The sequence below is a fragment of the Meriones unguiculatus genome, chromosome 7 (assembly GCF_030254825.1).
Source record: "Meriones unguiculatus strain TT.TT164.6M chromosome 7, Bangor_MerUng_6.1, whole genome shotgun sequence".
Taxonomy (NCBI): Eukaryota; Metazoa; Chordata; class Mammalia; order Rodentia; family Muridae; genus Meriones; species Meriones unguiculatus.
This window is the reverse complement of record NC_083355.1, coordinates 33,139,277-33,161,127: the sequence shown is the minus strand read 5'-3', so window position 1 is coordinate 33,161,127 and position 21,851 is coordinate 33,139,277. Positions and strand designations below refer to the sequence as shown.

The window sequence follows — 21,851 nt, the reverse complement described above, 5'->3', positions numbered from 1 at the left end:
AACTTAGTGCCATCAGAAAATTTAAGAGAGGTGCTGGGGAACTTGTAGGGTATAGTAAAGAATGGCAGAATGAGAATAATAGTAAACTAGCTAATTAGGACCAATAGCCAGTCTGTCTAATAAGGGGAAGAGGTAACTAATAGATATAGATGTCAGTATATATATGTATATATATTAGTGTACATATGTATATGTGTGTGTGTATATATACATATATATATATATATACATGTGTAAGTTTCTAAAAACAGACATAGCATTTTGGATGACTTAAAATGTGTCCTTGACAATGTTTTGTTATAGGAGTTTATTGGAGCTCAGAAAACTCAGCCAACAGAGAGCCCCAGAGTACAGAGAAATGAATCCCATCCTGATGTTAATGTCTGTCTAGAACTAACTTCAGAATATCAAAAAGACACTCCAGACTTGGACATCAGAGAGCTAAAAGAAATGGGTATGACTTGAATTTACAGATTAAGCATTTCTTTGATAATAGTGGGATGATTTTGGTGTTTTGTTTTACATTTAAAATTTTTGTGTATATGTGTTAGCACACGTGGAGATCAGAAAACTGCTTGTGGAAGTCAGTTTTCTCCATTCACCATGTGGGAATCAAACTTGGGTTGTCAGACTTGATGGCAAGTGCCTTTACCTACTGAGCCATCTCAGTGGCTTTTTAAAGAGAGATTTTATTTTATGAGTGTTTTGGATGCATATATCTCTTGAGTACCAGTGTCTGTACCTGATGCCTATGGAATCTAGAAGAGGTGGCCATATTCTCTGGAACTGGAGTTATATATTGTTGTGAGCTGCTGTTGTGGGTGCTGGGAATTGAACCTGGGTCCTCTGGAAGACAGCCAGTGCTCCTAACTGATGAGCCACTTTTCTAGTCCTGTTTTCTGTTTTTTTGTTTTTGTTTTTGCTTTTGCACAAAGGAAGCCATGAATATAGTCCTTGGTTTCGAGGGGCCTGTAATTTGAATGCTGTGACAGCTAAACACATTTAAAATAGTATAAATGAAGCTTAGAACATTCTTAGGATTAGACCTCAATAGCCTGAAATATCTATCTCATTCAGTGTCAAAATGGGAACTTTCGCTTAAGGTTAGAAATAACTTTTGCTGGGCGTGGTGGCTCATGCCTGTAGTCCCAGAACTTTGAGAGGCTGAAGCAGGTGGATCTCTGTGAGTTCGAGGCCAGCCTGGTCTATAAAGTGAGTCCAAGACTACACAGAGAAACCCTGTCTTGAAAAACCAAACCAACCAAACAAACAAACAGAAAAACAACCTTTCATCCTGAGCTGCCTTTAATCCCAGCACTTGGGAGGCTAAAGGAAGAAGCAGTCAGATCTGTGTGAGTTCAAGGCCTGCCTGGTCTACATAATTAGATTATGAGTTCCAGGACAGGGAACTCAGAGGTAGGGAGAGAGATCCTGTCTCAAACAACAACAGAAAGAAACATACCTTTATTCTCTGTTGAACGTACCTATTTGTCTTTTGTTAGGATCTTACTCTTCTTAGAAGGGAGTTGGAAAAATAAAAGATGTTTTTTGTGCCTTTTAAAAAATTATTGTTGTATTTGTTATTTGAGATGGGCTCCCACTATGTGGTTCAGAATGGCTTCAAAGTTGCATCTAACTTGAGAGCCTTCTGCCTTAGCCTCCCAGATTCTATAATTAAAGGTATGTATACCACCTGACCCAGCTCATGTTGTACACCTTGAACAATTGCCAAGGCTGCTTACCTTCTATTGTCAGTTTAATCAGTTGGGAATTACCATTTTTTCCAACAGGTAGTCAGTCACCAACAGGTCACTCCTCTCTCACTGACAAAACACCATCAGCTCCTCAGGTCCTGGATTCAAGTCCTTCAGCCCGGGAACCTGAGAACCCAGATGTTCCTTTTCCTCCTGCTTCATGCTTGTCAGAAGAAGTCAGGAGCCCCACGCCAAGTCAGGCCAGCCTCTGCAGCTTTGAAATCAATGAAATCTACTCAGGCTGCCTGAACCTGAGAATTGACAAAGAGGAAGAATGCCCAGGGATTACTTCATCTCCTGAGGGGGATAAACCAAACCAGGTAGATGAACTGCCATCCCTGGAAGAAGAGCTTGATAAGATGGAGAGAGAATTGCATTGTTTTTGTGAGGAGGACCAAAGCTTTTCAGAAGTTGACACAGAACTTTCCTTTGAGGATGGGGACTGGCAAAGTGACTCACTTAGTTCACTCAGCCTGTCTGAGCCAACCAGAGAAACCAAGGGCAAAATGAGCAGCTGGTCTAAGACTGATGAGGTCGTCAGTAAGTGTGTGCTGAATCTAAAGATTTCACAGGTAATGGTGCAACAGAATACTGAGTGGCTGGATAAACTTGAGCAGGAAATAAATGAACTTGAGTTGGCACAGAAGGAGCTGGACAGTCAGTGCAGGAGTTTGTTGGATGCTTCATTAAGGTTTGCAAATGCCGAGTACCCATTACCTGTGGGCCCTCCATCTTTGACCTATCTTCCTCCTGTTATACAATTATCAGAGCCCAAGCAGTCAGAAAATGGTGGCAATTGGTTGGCCCTAGCAAGGTCTCCAGGAAATGAGAGAGACTTCCAAGAGGAACATTTTGGCACAAAGTCTGAGAAACGAAGTGACTGTGGATGGAAGCCTTTCACACAAGTTTCTGAAGAAAGCAGCGGGGACCAGTCAGAGCCAAACAATCAGGTACATCAAGTGGGAGGAAGGAGCTACTTTAGCAGGGTCCTGGAACCAGTATTCCCTGTGACCTATATGCAGTGCTTCTAAAGAAATGCAGACATCTCAAGGTCCTTTTGATTTAGGAAATAAGGCCACTATTATGAAATTCTATGGTAGAGATTCTCTCTAACCCCCATTCCAAACTAAGCACAAAACTTTCGTCCATCTCTATAGATTCAAATGTATTAGGTTCAACTATGTGAAATTTCTGTTAGCATTTGACATGGTTCAAAAGTGTATAAGTATTTTGAACAGGTATTTATCTACATTTTAGGGGCTGGAGGTATGGCTCAGTATTTAAGAGTGCTTGCTACTTTTGCAAAGGGCCTGGGTTCATTCCCCAGCACCCACATGAGTCAGCTTACAACCACCCATAACTTCAGTTCCAGGGGATCCAGTGCCCTCCTCTGTACATACATACACTCAGGCTCGCACACTTTAAAAAAAATTCTCTAAGTTGCTTGTTAAGTTATTTAACAAATATTTATATGGAACTGGGAAGATGGCTCCTCAGGTAAAGTGCCTGCCAGACAGGCATGAGAATTTGAGTTTGGTCTCTGGAACTCATATTAAAAAAAAAAAAAAAAATTCAGTCATGTCAGTCTGTGCCAGTAATCCTAGTGCTGGGAGATAAAGACAGGAGGCTCCCTGGAGCTTGCTGGCCAGTCCAGCTGAAGATGTGAGTTTCAGGTTGAGACAAGTGACATATCTTACCTCAAAAAAAAAATAAGGTGGAGAGACCTAGAGATATGACTCAGCAGTTAGGAGCACTGGATGCTCTTCCAGAGAACCCAGGTTCAAATTCCAGCACCTACATGGCAGCTCACAGCTATCAGTTACTCCAGTCCCAGGAGCTCAGACCCCTATCTTGGCCTCTTGGCACCAGGCACATCAGTGGTACACAGACATACATACAGTCAAAGCAGCCATACACATTAAATACATATGTATATATATACACACATACATATATAAACAATTAAAAATAAGGTAGAAATTGATTGAGGAGAATAACCACTGACGCACTCATGTATGTTCACAGAGAGAGAATAAGTAAATAAAACAAATACTTATAAAGTCAGAGACTATATTAGAACCTAACATATAATGGTGAATAAGCCACAGCCTATATCCATTTTTAAACACTTTTGTTTTAACTTAAACACAAGGGTGTGAGGAACCTGCTTTCCAAAGAAGACAGTTAAGTAAAAATAAGCAAGGAATCCGAGGAGCTGGCCTGGAAGTTTTACTTGTAGCTGTTGAGATTGCAGACTGGTTCTGTGTTCCTTTAAGGACATAGTTGAAATATGTCTCATTCTGTGACCCAGCATCTGGTAACATCAAAGACACTTAATAAACAATCACTGAAGAAGGAGAGTGAATGAATACATAAGCTTGAGCAAATGCACAGAGAGATGAGTGCCTCTTGAGTCGTACATCTTGAGAGCTGGAGGACCCCCCCCAGGCATGGACCAACTCCATACTCTCACAGGGTGTGAAGTTCAAACTCAGTGGCTGGCGTTTCCTGAGGCCTTAAGGTGTTACCAGAAATGGGGTAATAGGGTTGTCAGGTCTGTTCCACTGGGAGAAAGGGTTTTATTCTGAAATACCAGAATTACTAGCTAGCTTTTATTCCGTTTTTTATTGTTAAAATTCTCTGACAGCCAGGCAGTGGTGCACACACCTTTAATTTATCACTTTGGAGGCAGACACAGATAGATCTCTGTGAGTTCAAGGCCAGCCTGGTCTACAGAGCAAGTTCCAGGACAGGCAACACTACACAGAAAGACTTTGTCTCACAAAAACAAACAAGCAAAAAAAAAAAAAACAAAAACAAAAACAAAAAAAAACCCACAACACTTTTTTTTTCTCTACTGACAATGTAATCTTTATGGTTAGTCAGGGCAGATTGCTCTGCCTCATGCCCATTAGCTTGCTGTACTTTTGCTAAGGTCTAACCTGCTTGCTACTCTCCTTCCTCCCCCACCCATCTCTCTAGCTCTGGCTTTTTCATTTTGTCTTTTTGAGAGTCTTACTATATAGCTCAGACTTGCCTAGAACTCTTTATATATCCCAGGTTGTCCTTGAACAACAACAACAACAAAATCCTCTTGCCTTAGCCTTCCAAGAGCTGAGATAGTATGTGCCACTATACATACTCTATGGCTGGCAAGCTGTCTGTCTGTCTGTCTTTCTGTCTGTCCATCTGTCTATCCATCCGTCCATCCATCCATCCGTCCATCCATCAATCAAAACATTCACACAGTTTTGTTTATTTCTATTGAAAATTAGAATGTGAAGCTGGGTGTTGGCGCATGCTTGAAATCCTAGCACTGGGAGGCTGATGTAAGAGGATTGTGATTTCAGGCTGGCCTAGGCTACTTATTTTTTTATTTTGTTTGCTTTAAGACAGGGTCCCACTATATAGCCTTAGTACTTTCTATGTACACAGGCCTCGGACTCACAGAGATCCTCCTGCCACTGCTTTCCAACTGAGGTTGAAGGTTTGCACCACCACTCCCAATGTGGGTCATTTTTTACTCTGTATGAGCATGCTAGCATTGTCACAAAACAAGACTTTTTCTGACAAATTCCTTTGACATTTTTTAAAATTAAAGGTGTTAATTTTTAAGTTACTTGTGTGTGTGTGTGTGTGCGCATGTGTACTTGTACATGCCATGATACACTTGTGAATGTCAGAGAACAGCTCATAGGGATCCATTCTTTCCTTCTACGATGTGGGTCCCCACAATCAAACTCAGGTTGTCTGGCTGGTGGCAAGTGCCTTTATCTGCTGAGCTGTCGTACTAGCCCCCGGCTTTCCCTTTTGAAACAGGATCTTAGTGTAACCCAGACTGGCCTCAAGTTCTGCCTCCTCACGCTGACTGTACTCACAGTGACTGTGGCAGGCGCCACAGCCATGGTTGGTTTATGTGGTTGCTGGTTGGACCGAGGGCTTTGTGCGTGCTGGTCAAACGCTTGCTCACAGAACCCGTCACACTTCAGTGGTTTGAGACAGGGTGTCCGAGTGTAGCCCTGGCTGGCCAGGAATTCACTATGTAGGTCAGACCTACTTCCATTGTAGATGTTTTCTCTCAACCTCCAGATTTGTTGGTACAAGCTAGGAAATAATAATTACCTAAGTATGTTAAAGTGAAGTAAAAGTTGGGATAAATAAGTGTGTCTCTTTTGAATGAAAGACAAGGGCTTTTATTATTTTTTATTATTTCCAAAGTATTGTAACTTCTATTACATTTTATTTTAAGAGCACTCTGTTGATAGGTATTACTTTCTTTTTCTGGATGGTGAAACAGAATTAGAGGACTTTTTTATTTAACTGCGCTCAAGTTTCTGATTTCTATTTTGTCTCTTAATTTCTACTTGCAACTCTGTCTGGGCTGGGTTCTTGGACTCCACATTTTTTAGTAAAACCCCTTTAGGTAATAGATAGGTTATTAGGTATGAAACATGCAAGGTAAAATAATCATAATTGGTCTTATTTCTTATACGCTTAGCAAACATGATTTTGAAAATACAATATGAGGATGAAAAGAATAATTCTCCCCACCCAAAGCACACTGAAACCTGTGTGTGTTTTTTTTTTTGTTTTTTGTTTTTTGTTTTTTTAAGCTGCCAACTCTTTGTGGTCCTGGGAGGCAGAACACAGGTGGACAAATCCCATTCACTCAAGAAACAAAGGAGAGTTTTGAAAGAACTACAAACCAAAACAGTAGAAGGTGGGTTAACAGTTACTGCTTTTTATATTTATATTTATTTATGTTTATATATATGCCTTAGACCACTTACTGATCTTCAACTGTTAAGTGACAAATGGATTGTGAATAATGAGTAAAAACAGTGCAGAAATAGATTGTAATGGAAACTTACAGGAGACATCACAAGCAAAATGTAGATCAGATTGTTATCAAACAACGCTCTGCCTGCCTCTGTCTTCCAAGTTTTAGGATTAAAGGTGTTATGCCATCATTCTGGATTATATTAATTTTTAAATATATTTATTTTTATTTTATGAATGTGGGTGTTTTGTCCTTTGTATGTGTGTACCACATGTGCAGTACCCTTAGGTTCCCTAGAAATGGAGTTAAAGATGTTCCTTAGCCACTGTGTTGTTTCTGGGAACTGAGCCTCGGTGCTCTGCAAGAGTGGTTCTTAACCACCGAGTTACCTCCAGACCTTTACACTTAGTCTGTGTGTGTGTCCATGTGTGTGTGTCCATGTGTGCACGCACCACTACACTCCTTCCCAAGTTAATGAAAATATAATAAAAATATGCAAAAATACAGCATAGTGGCATGAGTGTAGATCCCAGCATTTTGGAGGTAGAGGCAGTTTACAGACAGCATGGTCTACATGGTAAGTTCCAGATCAGGCAGATCTACAGCGAGACCCTGTCTAAAACCAAACAAACCAAACAAAATAAAAAAGAGGGCTGGAGAAATGGCTCAGTAGTTAAAAAAAGCACTGGCTGCTCTCATCACAGAGAGCAAGTTCAATTTCCAGCAACCATATGGCAGCTCATAACTGTCTGTGACTCCAGTGCCGTCTTCTGGCCTCTGCAGGCACTGGGCACACGTGGGGCACAGATATATGTGCAGGCAAAACACTCACACATATTAAAAAGATGCTGGAAGTAAGTTATAATGTCACATGCCTGTAATCTCAGCACCACCAGGGTAGATGCCACCCTGGGCTACATAGTAAGATTCTCTAAAATACATATATACATATATAGAAATACATATATGTACATACATACATATACATACATGTATTCTCTAACACATATACATATTCTCTAAAATACATATATACATACAGTTTTTTTCTATATTTTTGGTTAAGTATTTAGGGCAGATTCCCAGGAGCAGAATTATTAGGTTACAGGCTTTGAACATTTTAAAGATTCTTAATAGTTGTTGATAAAAAGCTCTTGAAAGCAGCTGGTCAGATCTGATCTCTCCTTTCTGGTCCAGCTGGGTAGTAGTGCATTCTGAACAACAATGATTTCCTAGGTGTGCCACAGATCACAAGCACGTGAAGAGTTATTTTGTTCATTGTTACAAGTGTTATTATTTGCATTGTATATTATTCTACAGGGTTTCACCATGTAGTCCTGCTAGCCTGGACTTCATAAAGGTCTGCCCACCCTGCCTTGTGCCACCACGCCCAGCCTTGAGGAGTTATTTTAATAACTGGCAAAATGGCTGTAATGGTGGGATATTTAGAGGAAGGAAGGTTGCTCTAATTTCCAGATACAGAAGCTTGGTCCAGAGAGACTGTAATTTCAGTAATGCAAGACAGGTGTCCTAGCAAACAGAGAAACTCTGTTCTTCAGGTCATGTGTGCCTGTAAGATCCTTGTTTTACGACCTACTTATTGTGCTGTCACTGATGTGGTTGGCGCCAGAGAACTTTGATAGAAATTCAGAAGCAGAACTTTCGCATGAATTGTCTGTCACTTGTGATTTGCCTCACTTGGGGCAGGTGGAGTTGGTAACAGCAAAGGACAGAGACTGTCAGATGAAACTATTTAAATTGTCAGTTTCTTCTATTTCTGGAAATCTCCCAAGAGTCATGAATTGTGAATTTTGAAATTAATTTTAAAAAAACATGTAGAGATCTTGTAGTCCAGCCTTCTAATTTATTAGCCAGGAAGGGTCTAGGAAGTCAAGGATCCAAGCGAAGAGTTGCTCAGCTGAATAGTGCACCTTCATGGAGACGGGGGTCACCCAGTCCTCAACTGGGCTCTGCCAGGTAGAGGGTCCTAGTCTGATGATAGGGCATATAGTGCTCTCTGGTGGTAAGGAGGAGTCACTGCATCTCCAGGACTCAGTGGGGAGCACTCTGGGTGCTGGGGCTGGCGGGGTGGGGGTGGGGGAAGCTTTGAATTCTGTTAGGAACTTGAACAGATTTTATTTGATCTACCTCACTCCTACCCTAAATGATGCAACTTAGGATCAGTATGGACTCTGTGTCATCAAAAATCTATAATACAAAGTCAAGAAATAATGAAGATGACAGAGAGGCACGTTTCAAATGGAAAAGTGAGTATGAAGTCATGGGTTTGTTTTTAGTCTTTTTGGGGTTTTGTTTTTTTGTTTTGTTTTGTTTCGAGACAGGGTTTCTCTGTGTAGCTTTGGCTGTCCTGGACTCACTTTGTAGACCAGGCTGGCCTTGAACTCACAGAGATCCACCTGCCTCTGCCTTTCTTAGTGCTGGGATTACAGGCGTGCACTACTGTGCCTGGCAATGGGCTTGTTTTTTAAAGATAATATTTATTTGTTTGCTTGTTTATTTATTTGAGACAGGATCTCACTATGTAGCTCAGGCTGGCCTTAAATTCACGATTCCCGTGAGTGTTTGGGGTATAGGCATGCACCACTATGCACAGCTGAAGAAGGGATTTTCTAATTCTTGGTTATCATTAGTTCTGTTTGTTTTGTCTTATGGTTCTGGGACTGAACCTAGGGCATGTGTACACTGCACAAGCACTCTACAACCAAGCAACACCACCAGCACTTGTTTGGTATCTCTTACATATACATAGGTTTCATTGTTTAGAATCATAACACTTGTTCTCCCTCACACACATACGTTTTTCTTCTACAAGGCCATTCTATAATAAAAGCACAGCTCTTCTAATTACACACTATAGAAGGAAAATGCTTTTCTATTTTTAGATTGTAGGAAATATTTCTATCATCTGTATAGATGTATATTGTATAATGTAGTAAAATAATACACAGTATATTTACCCCATAAATATTATTAAAATGTAAAATCATGCCATGTTTCTCTCATATATTCTGTAATACCTTTTTGTTATGGCTTACTTAGTGTGTATCCTCAGTGTAGTCTGGAAAGGTTAGGCAGATGGTGACTAAACCATGGAATTTCAGATGTTTTTCTTATTAAGTCACCAAGAAGCCCCATATGCAAGTTCTCTACTGCTTGCTACTAGATTTTAGCAGCATAGGCTATTGTTTTGGGTAATAATATGAGTTTCTTATAGTCTGTCATAGTGATCATTCTCTCCCCTGAAAGGCAAAAAAGAAAGATAAGGATGATGAAACTGTACCAAAACAATTATTGTTACAATATGGTTAAAAATAGTATATCTTTTAAGGTTGAAAACTTCTGTTACTGCTATTTGCAGTGATGTCTTAATGCTCCTTTCTCTTGTGCCCAGTGGCAGTAAAAGAGATGGCGGAGAAAGCAGTTTCTGGGAAACTCCTAGTGCCTCCTTGGAGCCCTCAGAGTAGTTTGCCTTTTGAGAGGAAGGTTGAAAATGAGAGCATTCCTTTGCCACGGCCCCCAATTAGAGGTTCCAAAAGCGCAGCATGGCAGCACGTTGTAGAAAATCAAAGGGAAAACGGTGAGCCACCAGGAAATAAGAAGTTTGACAAAGTGGACAACAGTGTCTGTGACAAGAACAAGCCTAACAGCCAGCCAGGCCTTCAGAGCTTCACGAGTAAGTTCACTTGGAGGGGTTGGGTTAAGTGATCTGTCTATCAGCTCTCATAATATGTGCACTTCTAGAACATTGCCTTTGCTAGGTCCTGTCTCCTCTGTTGGTATAATATTCAAAGCTGATTTCTCTACCCCACTATCTTATTTCAATCCGGACACTGCATTGTGATGCTTATTTTAAGCATCACCTCTCTCAAGTTTGTGTAAACATGCCACCATTTGTTCTCTATATTGTGAATTAAAACAACCAGCCTGTGCTGTGCAATGGAGAATAGGGTGGGACATCCTAGTCTGGAGCGGAGGAGAAGAAAGCCAGGGGGAAGAGTAGGAGCAGAGGTTGGCAGGAGGGGACTTGGAACCATGAGGAAAGATGGAACCAGACCTAAGATGTGATTAAAAGCAAGTATAATGGGTGGAATCTGAATGGTAGGAAACTGCGGGCTAGGAGGTTTAGGACGGAGTGCTCTAGGTTAATTAAATAAATCCTAGCCTGTGTGTGATGATTTGCTTACACAGCTGGTTTAGGAATAGGAATAACCGCTGCTTAACCAAAAGTTAAATCAATAGTAAATATTAATAACCCACAACACTCCTCCTTTTCTGAGAACCTTGTGTTCAAAGGTCTATTACTGAAACAAGGTCCCTTTGTCCAAAGTAAGTAAAATAATGCCCGAGTGCTGACCTTGGTCCTGGGTCTAACCTAGTAAGGAATCAAATGTTTCTTACCTGAGGGTGAAGGTAGGCCATCATTCCCTACAGAATGTTTCTTTGTTGTTGTTGTTTCATTTTTATTATTTGTAATTAAAACATAAAATAAAATGAAAATACAAGTGACTGTACTGGAACAACTTCTATGACAGGAAGACTTTTTTTCCCTTTTTTATTTTAAATTTTTATTTTTTTATATTAATTACTTTATATCCTATCTGTAGCCCCCTCTCTCATTCCTTCCCAATCCCACCCTCTGTTCCTCATCTCCTCTCTGCCCCTCTCTAAATTCACTGATAGGGGAGGTCCCCCTCTGTTTCCATCTGACCCTAGCTTATCAGGTTTCATCAGGACTGGCTGCAGTGTCCTCCTCTGTGGCTTAGCAAGGCTGCTCCTCCCCCTGAGTGGGTGGGTCAGGGGAGGTCAAAGAGCCAGCCACTGAGTTCATGTCAGAGACAGTCCCCTGTCTCTTTGTTTTTGAGACAGGCCCTTATTGTGTATCCCAGGCTCGCCTGGAACTTGCTATCCTGCTCCCTTAGTCTTTTGAGTGCTGGTATTGCAGGAGTATGCCATATCCAGACTGCTTTTTTTTTTTTCTCTTTGCATTGCATTCTGAACTGGAAATAAACTTATTGTGAGTTCATATGGCATTTACTGTCATCATAATTGTCATCATACAGTTAAATCATCAGATAATTTTGTAGCTGTTGAAGTCAAAGAAAAAAAACATCTAAAATTAACAGTTAGATTATAAAAAATCCATTGGCTTCCTCTCTGTACTATCAGAGAGAGAATATGAATGCAGAGGATATGGGTCAGAAGGTAACGTACCTGCTGTGCAAGAGTGAAGCTTGAATTCAGATTCCCAGAACCTAAGTAAAGTTCAAAGATGATTATCAGCATCTGTAACCCTAGTCCTAGAAACCAAACTGGAGACATAACTCATGCAATCTGTGAGTACCCGGCCTACCAAGAGACTATCTCAAAAGAAAATGTGGAGGGGGATAGAGGAAAATACCCAGCATCCATCTCTGGCCTCTGCATGCACACATGTGTACCTACATGTGCATGTATATATGTACATATATCACACATACACAAAAAATAGAAAAGAAAGAAAAGCTGCAAAGAGTAGCATACACCTATAATCTCAACACTTGGGAGATGGGAGATGGAGACAGGAAAATCAGAAGTACAGTTATCCTCAGCTACATAGCAAGTTCAGGCTTTCCTGGGCTACATGAAACCCTGACCTAGAAAACCAGACCAACCAACCAGCAACAATAAATAACACAGGAAAACCAATTGCTTGGGTTTTTGCTATTTAGAATCTATTTTTCATCAAGAATTACTGTTTGGCCTGGAGAGATGGCTCAGAGATTAAGAACACTGGCTGTACTTCCAAAGGTCCTGAGTTCAATTCCCAGCAACCACTTTGTGGCACATAACCATTTATAATGAAATTTGGTGCCCTCTTCTGGTGTGCATGCATACATGCAGGAAGAACACTGTATAAATAATAAATAAATCTTTTTTTTTTCTTAATTGCTATTTGCTGGGCAGTAATGGTGCATGCCTTTAATCCCAGCATTGGGAAGCAGATCTCTAAGTTTGAGGGCAGCCTAGTCTACAGAGTATGCTCCAGGACAGCCAGGGCTACACAGAGAAATCCTGTCTCAAAAACAAACAAACAAATAAAACCAACTAAACAAAAACAAACAGTTGCTGTTGAATGGGTGGTAAAAATGGCTGGATGTTCTAGGGCTACATTTTGGGACCAGGCTTAATTAACAGTGTCTACCTATACAACTTAGAGAATTTGGCTGTTCTTTGCAGAATATGTTTACATCTCTATTCTAATGTTACTTTTCCCCTTTTCTTCTACATGAATGTCACTGAATGATCATGTTCCTGATTGTGTCGTGATCACTAGATATATTCTTCATAGACCATGAGCAGCCAGAGCATAGTGAAGCCTCGCAAGCAAGCTGTGACATGTCTCTGGGTACTGAGAAGTTTTACAGTGTAAGTAATACAGCATGGCAGAACCAAGATGCAGGCAAGGATCTAATAAAGTAGACCTGAGTTGTTGTGTATTATGTCACCAAAACGTTAACTATGCAAATTACATTATACTAACTAACTACACAGGGCTACAGTGACTTAAAGAATACTGACAGCATTTAAGGTCAGCCAAGAGCTTGTCTCGAAAAAGCTCTAAAACCAAAAACCTAAAAGGGTGGGAAGACAGATAACTGTTGAGCATAAAAATATAATAGTGATAAAATGTGAGGTTTCAGAAAACTTGTCATTGTGTATGTGATGGTGCATATGTGTGCCATGGCAAGGGGACATTTTAGAGTCAATTCTCTCCTTTCACTTTTGTGTGGGTTCTGGAGATCAAACTTCAGTTTATTAGAGTTATATGGCAAGGGCTTTTACGTACTGAGCTGAGCCATTTCATAAGCCCAAATTGATTTCCTTGGAGAGGCTTATGTCAGGGAATGAGGATGGTTTGAGGAGGCCACGATTGTGTGAGGAATTTCGTTTTGACAAGAGAGACGGAAGAAAGTGGCTCTGAAGTGTGTAGGGAGGTTTGGAAGGGTGTGGCAAGAGCAGTGTCCAAGGACATTACCTGCAGTATCCTAAAGGACCTCTGTTCGAGCTGGAGAAGAACAGGTGTGCGGCCACACAGTGATCAGGACCCAAGTGCATGAGGGACTCACTGCTTTTTATAGCTCACTCTTGAGATTGCACTGTCGTCTTAAAAACCAAGACACCCTCACTTGTCTTTAGCCTCAAATTCTAATCAGCCACAGTGTTCTCATGCTGGCATTCCTGCTCAAACAGAAAGGTATCCTGGGACTCAGGAGCTCAGGAGCCACACAGCTCTGAGGTGGGACAGTGTCCCAATGGAAGGGCATCCTGAGACATGGGGTCCCAGGAACCACACAGCTCTGAGAGGAAGTCTTCTCAGTAGAGGCATGGCAGCCAGGAGGGAGGATATTCTTGGCTGATTGGAGTGCTACAGTGTAACAGCTCTACTTCTCTGCTTCTCTGCTCCTGTTTCTCAGCTTTGCAGTTCATAGAGGAAGATAACCTCTGGCTGAGCTCAGGGGCCAGCCCCTTCTTGGCTTCTTTTAATGAGAGTCACACCAAGCATAAAATCTCATAGAGATTTATTGGTAGGGACAAATCCAGGGTTTGGAGGGACAAATCCAGGGATGGCTGTCACTGCTCCTTGGGAAAAGACAGAGGGAACTGAACAGTAGGCAGAACTTACATAGGATTTCTTAAGGGGAGAGATTTTCAGTGTGAGATTTCAAGTCCTGAGTTTGGGGGAGCTCAGGGATTGGTGGATTTTCCTGTGCAGAGATTCGTGGGATTTTTCTTATAGGGTGGGATCTGGCAATGACAATCACAGCCGTTAGAAAATTACTTAAGGAAGTATTCAAGACAGGGCCTGGGCCTATTCTTGCCTTGGGGGTTTACAAAGTTTACAGAGAGGAGTCCAAGCTTGAGCCAGCACAAATAGCCAAGACCTCATGTATAAGACAGCACCAGCACATGGAATATGTCATACTCCTGAGGGATCAAAGTGTTTCAGTTTGGTCTCATCTTTAATTGCCTGGGTCTACTCTTCTCACTTAGAATTTTAGAGCAGAAAGATTATTTAATTCCTTTCCCTTTTGCAAATGAAATGTTGAAACTCAGTACTATCATTCTCTTGTACTATTTTACACTGTCTCTTCCCTCCAGGAGGGTGAATGTTTAAATAGACAAGGAGAGCCAGCTTAGGGCAGTGTTAGACTCCTGGTTGTTTTGGATAAGCCCATTATTAACATTGCACGCATCCAGCTGTAGAAGAATTTGTTTGCAGTAAATAACAATTTAAAATCATTTTTCCCATTGTTAGATCAGTCCGTATGATCTAAAGGGATTAAGTAACCTTTCTGTTCTAAGAAACCAAGACACAGTAAGGTACTCTTGCAGGTCAGGTGTCTTCGTTGCCTTCATGCACACAGGGTCAGGTGTGTTGCAGTCTGCCAGTGCTCTTAACCTCTGAGCCATATCTCCAGCTCTTGTACTTTTTTCAAAATGCTTTTTTCAACCAGCACACTGCCTGGTTCCTATGTCCTTGCTGTGACATGTACATTTGTAAGGGGTAAAGTGCAGTCAGCAAGTTTTAGTGGCAAGAGAATTAGATGTAAAGGTTCAGCAGTAAATATGAGAAACAAACCAAAGTGCTGGGCAGGCCTGGTTCGCAGGGAGAGTACACACAGGTACCTGTGGAATTGGTAGATGACACCAGCTGCTCCATCATCAGAAATGTCAAAGGCACTGTTAAGAGGATGATGTGCTCATCCTATTGGAATCAGAAAGAGAGGCTCAGAGGTTGTTCTGATCTTGCTTCTGAGTCCTGCATATCCACCACTTAACCCATGGGATGGCCTGCAGCTGTTAAATAAAGCATTTGCATTATTAAAACAAAAGTGCAAAGTTTCGCTTATGAATTATTGCAAACCAGACCCGCTTACACAGCCAGCCGCCAGGTTGGGAGGCTGAGGATTGCTCGTACCCAGAGAGCTTCCTTGCTCTCCCTTCCAGTCACTGCTTTCCCTCAAAGAAATCACCGTTCTTGTGCCTCACTTCATTGAAATCTGTATATCAGGCTGTTTTCAATCTCCTTTGCTTTTTCAGATAGACCTCAGACAACCATAGCATCTTGGTTAGAACACTGAACAAGGGATAGTGGTTGGAAGCAGTGAGGTCACAATATTCCTCTGCACAGTGGAGGTGGAAGGAGGACTTGTTGAAAGGACCACAGAGCACAATAGTGTCTGGAAAAATGTTCTTTTTCTATACTTCTCAAGGTTTAAGAACATCAAGAGGGCATGCATGAGGCCCAAGTTTGGTTTTTTTTTTTTGTTTAAATAATATTTTTATTAATTATTTGGAAACTTTATACCATGAACCTCTATTACACTCACTTCACAGTCCTCTTAAGTGTTCCCCTCTTCCCAAAAAGAGGAAGAAGAAAAAGAAAAAAGTCAAATTTGTATTGCCCATATACTCACTGAGACATGGTCAAATTCCCATTGAAGGCCCTGGTTCTTATGCCCAGCACCAGAACAACAATACAAAAATATCAAATTCTCTTTAATTTTTTTGAAAATGTCTTTGCTTTCACAACCTATTTTCTTTGCTTTTATTTTATAGACCTCAAGTCCCATAGAAGAGGACTTTGAAGGGATCCAGAGTTCTTTTGTGCAATCTCAAGGCTATGGTAAGCCCTAGGGCAGATCTCTTTGGGAATCCTTGCCTTCATTTTATGTTGGATTACAGGCGTTTAGGTAGGTGGCTCCTTAGAAATAACTTTGTTTAGGCTTTTCAGTTTCCAGATGAGAAAACCAAGCAAGGCTCAGTGACCTCCCCCCATTAGAACAAATCCTTTGTGCGCCTGGAGAATGACTCAGCCCTTAAGAGCACTGGATACTCTTCTAGAAGACCTGGGTCCAATTCTTAGTACTCACAGCTTGCAACTGTCTACAGCTCCAGTCCCACGGTATCTGATGCCCTCTTCTGGCCTCCACAGGCACTGCGTGCACTCGGTGCACAGACATAACATGCAGGCAAAACACCCATACACATAAAAATAAAGATTAAAAATAAAAGGAGTGAATTCTTTCCTCCTTACCAGCCTCCTGGTAGCCAGTTATTTTGTTATTTATAACCTTTGTATTTCTGTGGTACAGTAAGCAGTGTGTGTTTACCGAATTGTGGATCCCTTGATGGCACACAGCAGGTTCATGGTTATCATTCTTGAGCAACCTGAGGGGTTTACATAAGCCGCAGAGCTGGGTTTTTGACAGCACAAAAACTTGAACGTAATTACTGGTCCTTTATTCACCCTAGAAGCCAGAATGCCACCATCGTTTTCCTTTGCTTAGTTTCTTTTATACCATTTATACTCAGCTTGTAGTCAATCCCTTGTTACTCCCTCTTATTCTCTCAGGCATTCTCAGTAGTCCCCTTTTCCTATATAGTCCCCCTTCTATTTTCATAACATAAACACTTTTAAACTCTAGATTCTGCATATGAGATAAAATACACATTTTTTATCTTTCTGAGTCTAACTTAGTCTGCTTAATATGATCTTCAAGTCTGTTTTTCTTTTTTTTAAAGATTTTATTTATTTTCAATGCTCTATGTGCGTGTACATCTGCAGGCCAGAAGAGGGCAGTAGAGGGTACAGATGGCTATGAGCCACCATGTGGTTGCTGGGAATTGAACTCAGGACCTCTGGAAGAGCAGACAGAGCTTTTAACCACTGAGCCATCTCTCAAGCAAGTCTGTTTTTCTACAAAAAACAATTTTATTCTTTATATCTGAATAAAGTTTCATTATGTATACACAATACACTTTCTTTATTCATTCATCTGTTAATAGCTGTCTAGACTGATTTCATGTTTTGGCAATTTTATCAATTTGCTTAGTATTGTAAAAAGTTAGTAACAGCCAACTTTGCAGATTTGACTTAATATTCCAATAGTCTTTGGTTCATTTGTTCTTTTTTTTTTCTCTTTGAAAGCAGACTTAGGATTTTATTAAAGTTATTTTAATACAGACTTAAGCATGAGAGACTCAGAAATAAGACAAACTTAAGAATTACCGGTTTAGGCTTGTCTGAGAGAGTCTCTTCTTTAAAACTTCCTTAGTTTCTACATTGATGTCAGAAGATAGTTTGTGGAAGTCAGTTCTCTACTTCCGCTATGTAGATCTTGGGATTCTAACTCGGGTTAATAGGCTTGCCAGCAAGTGTCTTTACCTTCTGAGCCATTTTTCATGTTCCCCTGTCTCCTTTAATGACAGAGTTTCACAGATGGCCCCCGGTTGACTCTCAACTCATGGTCTCCCTGCATCAGCCTTCTGAGTACTAGAGTTGCACACTTTCACCACTGTGCCCCGACCAGCAGCCCTTGATCTCTGTGTAACCCAGAAAGAACTTTCTGTTACATAGGGAAGGAACGTTGAACCAGCAGGTGGGGGAGTGAACTGTTGGTTCTGCTATAGATGCTTTTAAAAGTTGCATAATGTGCCCTCGTGGCATATGCATCTGTGTATTTTTAATCCAGAGTTAAAGCTAGATCTGGGGCCCAGTGAGTGACCCTGTCTCAAAAAAGGTGGATAGCTCCTGAGAACAACAGCTGAAGCTGACCTCTGGCTTCTTCATGCACATGCAGCTATATACATAGCAGGAACACACATGCAAAGCTGGAGATGGTGATATGAAAGTAATAGCAAGTAAAAGGCAGTATGTAGCTTTGTAGAATTTGCCTGTCATGGGTGAGTCCCTGGGTTCAGTTCCTGGTGCTGAAACCCAGCTGTAAGCTTTTAGATGAAATTACTTTCTCAGGATTCAGGATATGTATATTAAAAGGCCCCAGCATTTAGAGACATCCATCTTTTCTTACAGTCTCTACTCATGATCACTTCCTGTGGGTGTGGTAGGAATGTTCTGTTCGATGAAGAATGGTAGGACAGAGCAGAAAACCAGGACCAGTTGCACGCAAACATCTAAAGTATATGAAAATTCCATTCTTGCAGCCATTCTCTGTTCCTCCTTCCATTTAAGGGCTATCCACCCCTTCCTATTGTAGCAGAAGTACAACGGGATGCCTGCTGGTTCTCTCCCTGTTCAGCCACTGACTCTGTATCGCCTTGTCCAACCTCATGTAAATTATTGTTATTAGTTTATGCTTTCTTGATGTTTGTCTGTTTAAAGGAATGTCACAGGAAGAGGAATCCCAGCCCCAACGTTTCTTTACTAGTTGGGTTTCAGAGGTTCTTCTTGCCTGCGACAGGTGACACTGTTCTGGTGGACCTTCCTGATGCCCACCAGCCACTTGGATGTTAGGAGTGGGGTAATCATGAGCATTTGCAGTCAGTCGGCTGCTTTTTCTGTAGGACTATGTAACTATGGAAAGGAAAATGAATACCGGTCTATTTGCCTACAGGCTTGAGAAGCTTCTTACAGAGAACCGGGGAAGGCTAACATCAGACACTTGATACCTAGAAAACAAAAGATTGTCTAGCTGTCTTTTCAGGACTTGCCCACTTTCTGCTCACCTCTCTTTTAGACAGTGGTGATAGCTAAGAGGCACAGTTTGTTGGCTGTTGGGGAATCCCTAGTTAGTGATCTTTCTTTCAACCGCCTGGAGTTGAGGACCTAATGCAGGGTTTTACTCAAGTGCTCTACCGCTGAGCTAAATCCCTGACCCCAATCACTGTGGACATAGAATCTCAAGTGAACAAACAGTTCTTAGCGTCAGCGCCCCCTGCTGTCTGTTTATAAGAAGAGAGTCAGTTTGCCTTGAAAAGACAAAATAGGATTTGTTTCCAGAAACAACTGTTATATCCAAAAGGCTAGTAAATAGGGTGGTTGTATTCTGTGTTGGGATGTAGCTCTCCCCACTGAGCTTGCACATGTACATGGCATGCGTGTGGAAACCCAAAGACAACTCCTAGTTGTTTCTCTCCTGCTACCTTGTGGGATCCAGAGACCTGATTTAGACTGTACAGCTTCCAGCCAAGCGCTTCGGCCTGCTGAGGTATCTTAAAGCCCAACCCAGATGATGATGATCTATTTATTTTTTGAGACAGGGTCTTACTATGTAGCTATGGCTGTCCTGGAACTTGATGTAAACCAGGCTAGCCTCAAACTCGGAGATCTGCCTGTCTCTGCCTCTCAAGTGCTGGGATTAAAGTAAAAATACATTTGATTTATCATTTCAGTTGAAGAAAAGTTGAAAATAATGAAAATCTTTGGAAAGAATGCTGAGATTTTTTCCGAGCCTCAGTTCCAAGCTACTCAATGGTATGACTGTAATTTTCTTATTTAGTTTCAGGCTCAGAGGCAATGTTCATTGGTTAAAGTGATTAGATTTATGTATTGCTTGCCTTCCAGTGCATTACCCTCTATCATACAAATTAGCTCTAAGTAACGTAAAAGTATTAGGACTTGTTCAGCAAAATTGAATAGGTAATGAAAGGAATCAGTATTTTCATTCAGATCCTGGCTTTTGACATTCCATCCATATGACTTTGGTTGTAGGTCTCTGCTTCTCTGTTGTCACATCTTCAAAATAGGAATGATAAAGCCAAGCCTGGTAGCATAGGCCTTTAATGCCAGAACTATAAGTTCAAGGGCAGCATGTCTACATAGCAAGATCCAGAACAGGCAAGGATATATTGTCTCAAAAAAAAAAGAATAAAATTGGGATGATATTGACATAGGAATTAAAGTAATAAGCTAGGTGTTGGTAGTGCTGTACACCTTTAATCCCAGCATTTGGGAGGCGGAGGCAGGTGGATCTCTGTGAATTTGAGACCAGCCTGGTCTACAGAACTAGTTCCAGGACAGCCAGGCTACATAGAGAAACCCTGTCTCAAAAAAAAAAAAAAAAAAACAACAACAACAAATATATATATATACTTCTGAATGTTCTCAAGAAATGAACTCTTAAATCATCACAAAACATGTGTATGAATATATATAGTAAATTGATTTGTAATACTCCCCAAATGGAAACCCAGATGCCTCACTGTGAATGATAAGACTATAGTACATCTACACAAAACGTGCTGGACATGGTACAGGCTCACATTTGTAACTCCAGCACTAGCACTCGGGGCAGAGGCAGGAGGGTCTCTGAGTTCAAGGTCAGCCTGGTCTACAGAGAGAAACGAGTGTGTAAAGACTTAGGAAAGATTTATTGTGGGATCTGCTTACAGTTATTATCCCTTGAGAACTGAACTTGATGCTTAGGCATTGGTTGAAGTAGAAATGGGTCATTTGTCTTTAGTGTCTCTTCTGGCATTTCTTGGTGCAAACCTCTCTGGGTGCTCTATACCAGGAAACTGTCTTAACAGTTGCTAAAGCCCTTTGTTCCAGTGTCTGCCTCCCAGTAAAGTTCTTGTGCTCTGTTGGCATTCTAAGGAGCTTGTTCTCTGACATATAGACCATCTGGCCTATTTCAGAGCTGGGATCACCCTTTGAAAGTATTTGTCCAATCCGTGAAGAGGAATTGAGACCAGACAGGCCAAAGAACTTATGCTAGATAGCATTGGAACCAGAATTAGAACCCATACTTTCTGCTTCTGAATTTCGTGATTTTTTTTTTCCATTTCCTTTCATACCTAGGCTGGTGAACTGGTACCATGTTAATGTATGTGACTGACAAGGAACTCAATTTCTTACTTTTTCTCTCACAGTGCTGAAGATGAACAAGAAGACACATTAGATGAGCAAGAAGAGACACTAGACGATCCACCAAAGGAACCAAAAGAGAAAGACATGTATGGCCACCAAAGAGTAGCTAAGGATACTTTTATAGTCTAGGTTTTGTTTTTTTATTTTTATTAATTACACTTTATTCACTTTGTATCCCCCCCATAAGCCCCTCCCTCTTCCCCTCCCGTTCCCACCTTCCCACTCCCTTCTTCACGCATGTATTTCCCCAAGTCCACTGATAGGGGAGGTCCTCCTCTCCTTCCTTCTGATCTTAGTCTATCAGATCTCATCAGGAGTGGCAGCATTGTCATCTTCTGTGGCCTGGTAAGGCTGCTCCCCCCTCAGGAGGAGGTAATTAAAGAGCAGGCCCATCAGTTTATGTCAGAGGCAGTCCCTCTTCCCATTACTATGTAACCCACTTGGGACACTAAACTGCCATGGGCTACATCTGTGCAGGGGTTCAAGGTTATCTCCATGCATGGTACTTGGTTGGAGTATGAGTCTCTGCGTATAGCCTAGGTTTTATGGAAATATTTCCTTGTTTGTAGGACTCTGTATTCCTTCCATTTATTGTTATTGTTATTAGATGCCTTTACTACATTTTATTTTATTTGTACTAGTG

The 21,851-nt window shown here is 41.2% G+C and overlaps 1 protein-coding gene across 1 annotated transcript in view; it reads left to right on the top strand.

Annotated features, from left to right (window-relative positions):
* Tex14 (testis expressed 14, intercellular bridge forming factor) overlaps positions 1-21,851 on the top strand; it is a 99,012-nt gene that overhangs the window by 59,982 nt on the left and 17,179 nt on the right. The window contains exons 12-21 of the mRNA XM_060388406.1: positions 304-454; positions 1,791-2,704; positions 6,368-6,474; positions 8,713-8,801; positions 9,947-10,228; positions 10,608-10,616; positions 12,869-12,960; positions 16,156-16,222; positions 19,732-19,813; positions 21,211-21,294. Of these exons, the coding sequence (XP_060244389.1) occupies positions 304-454; positions 1,791-2,704; positions 6,368-6,474; positions 8,713-8,801; positions 9,947-10,228; positions 10,608-10,616; positions 12,869-12,960; positions 16,156-16,222; positions 19,732-19,813; positions 21,211-21,294 (1,877 nt within the window). The remainder of the gene's footprint in view (positions 1-303; positions 455-1,790; positions 2,705-6,367; positions 6,475-8,712; positions 8,802-9,946; positions 10,229-10,607; positions 10,617-12,868; positions 12,961-16,155; positions 16,223-19,731; positions 19,814-21,210; positions 21,295-21,851) is intronic.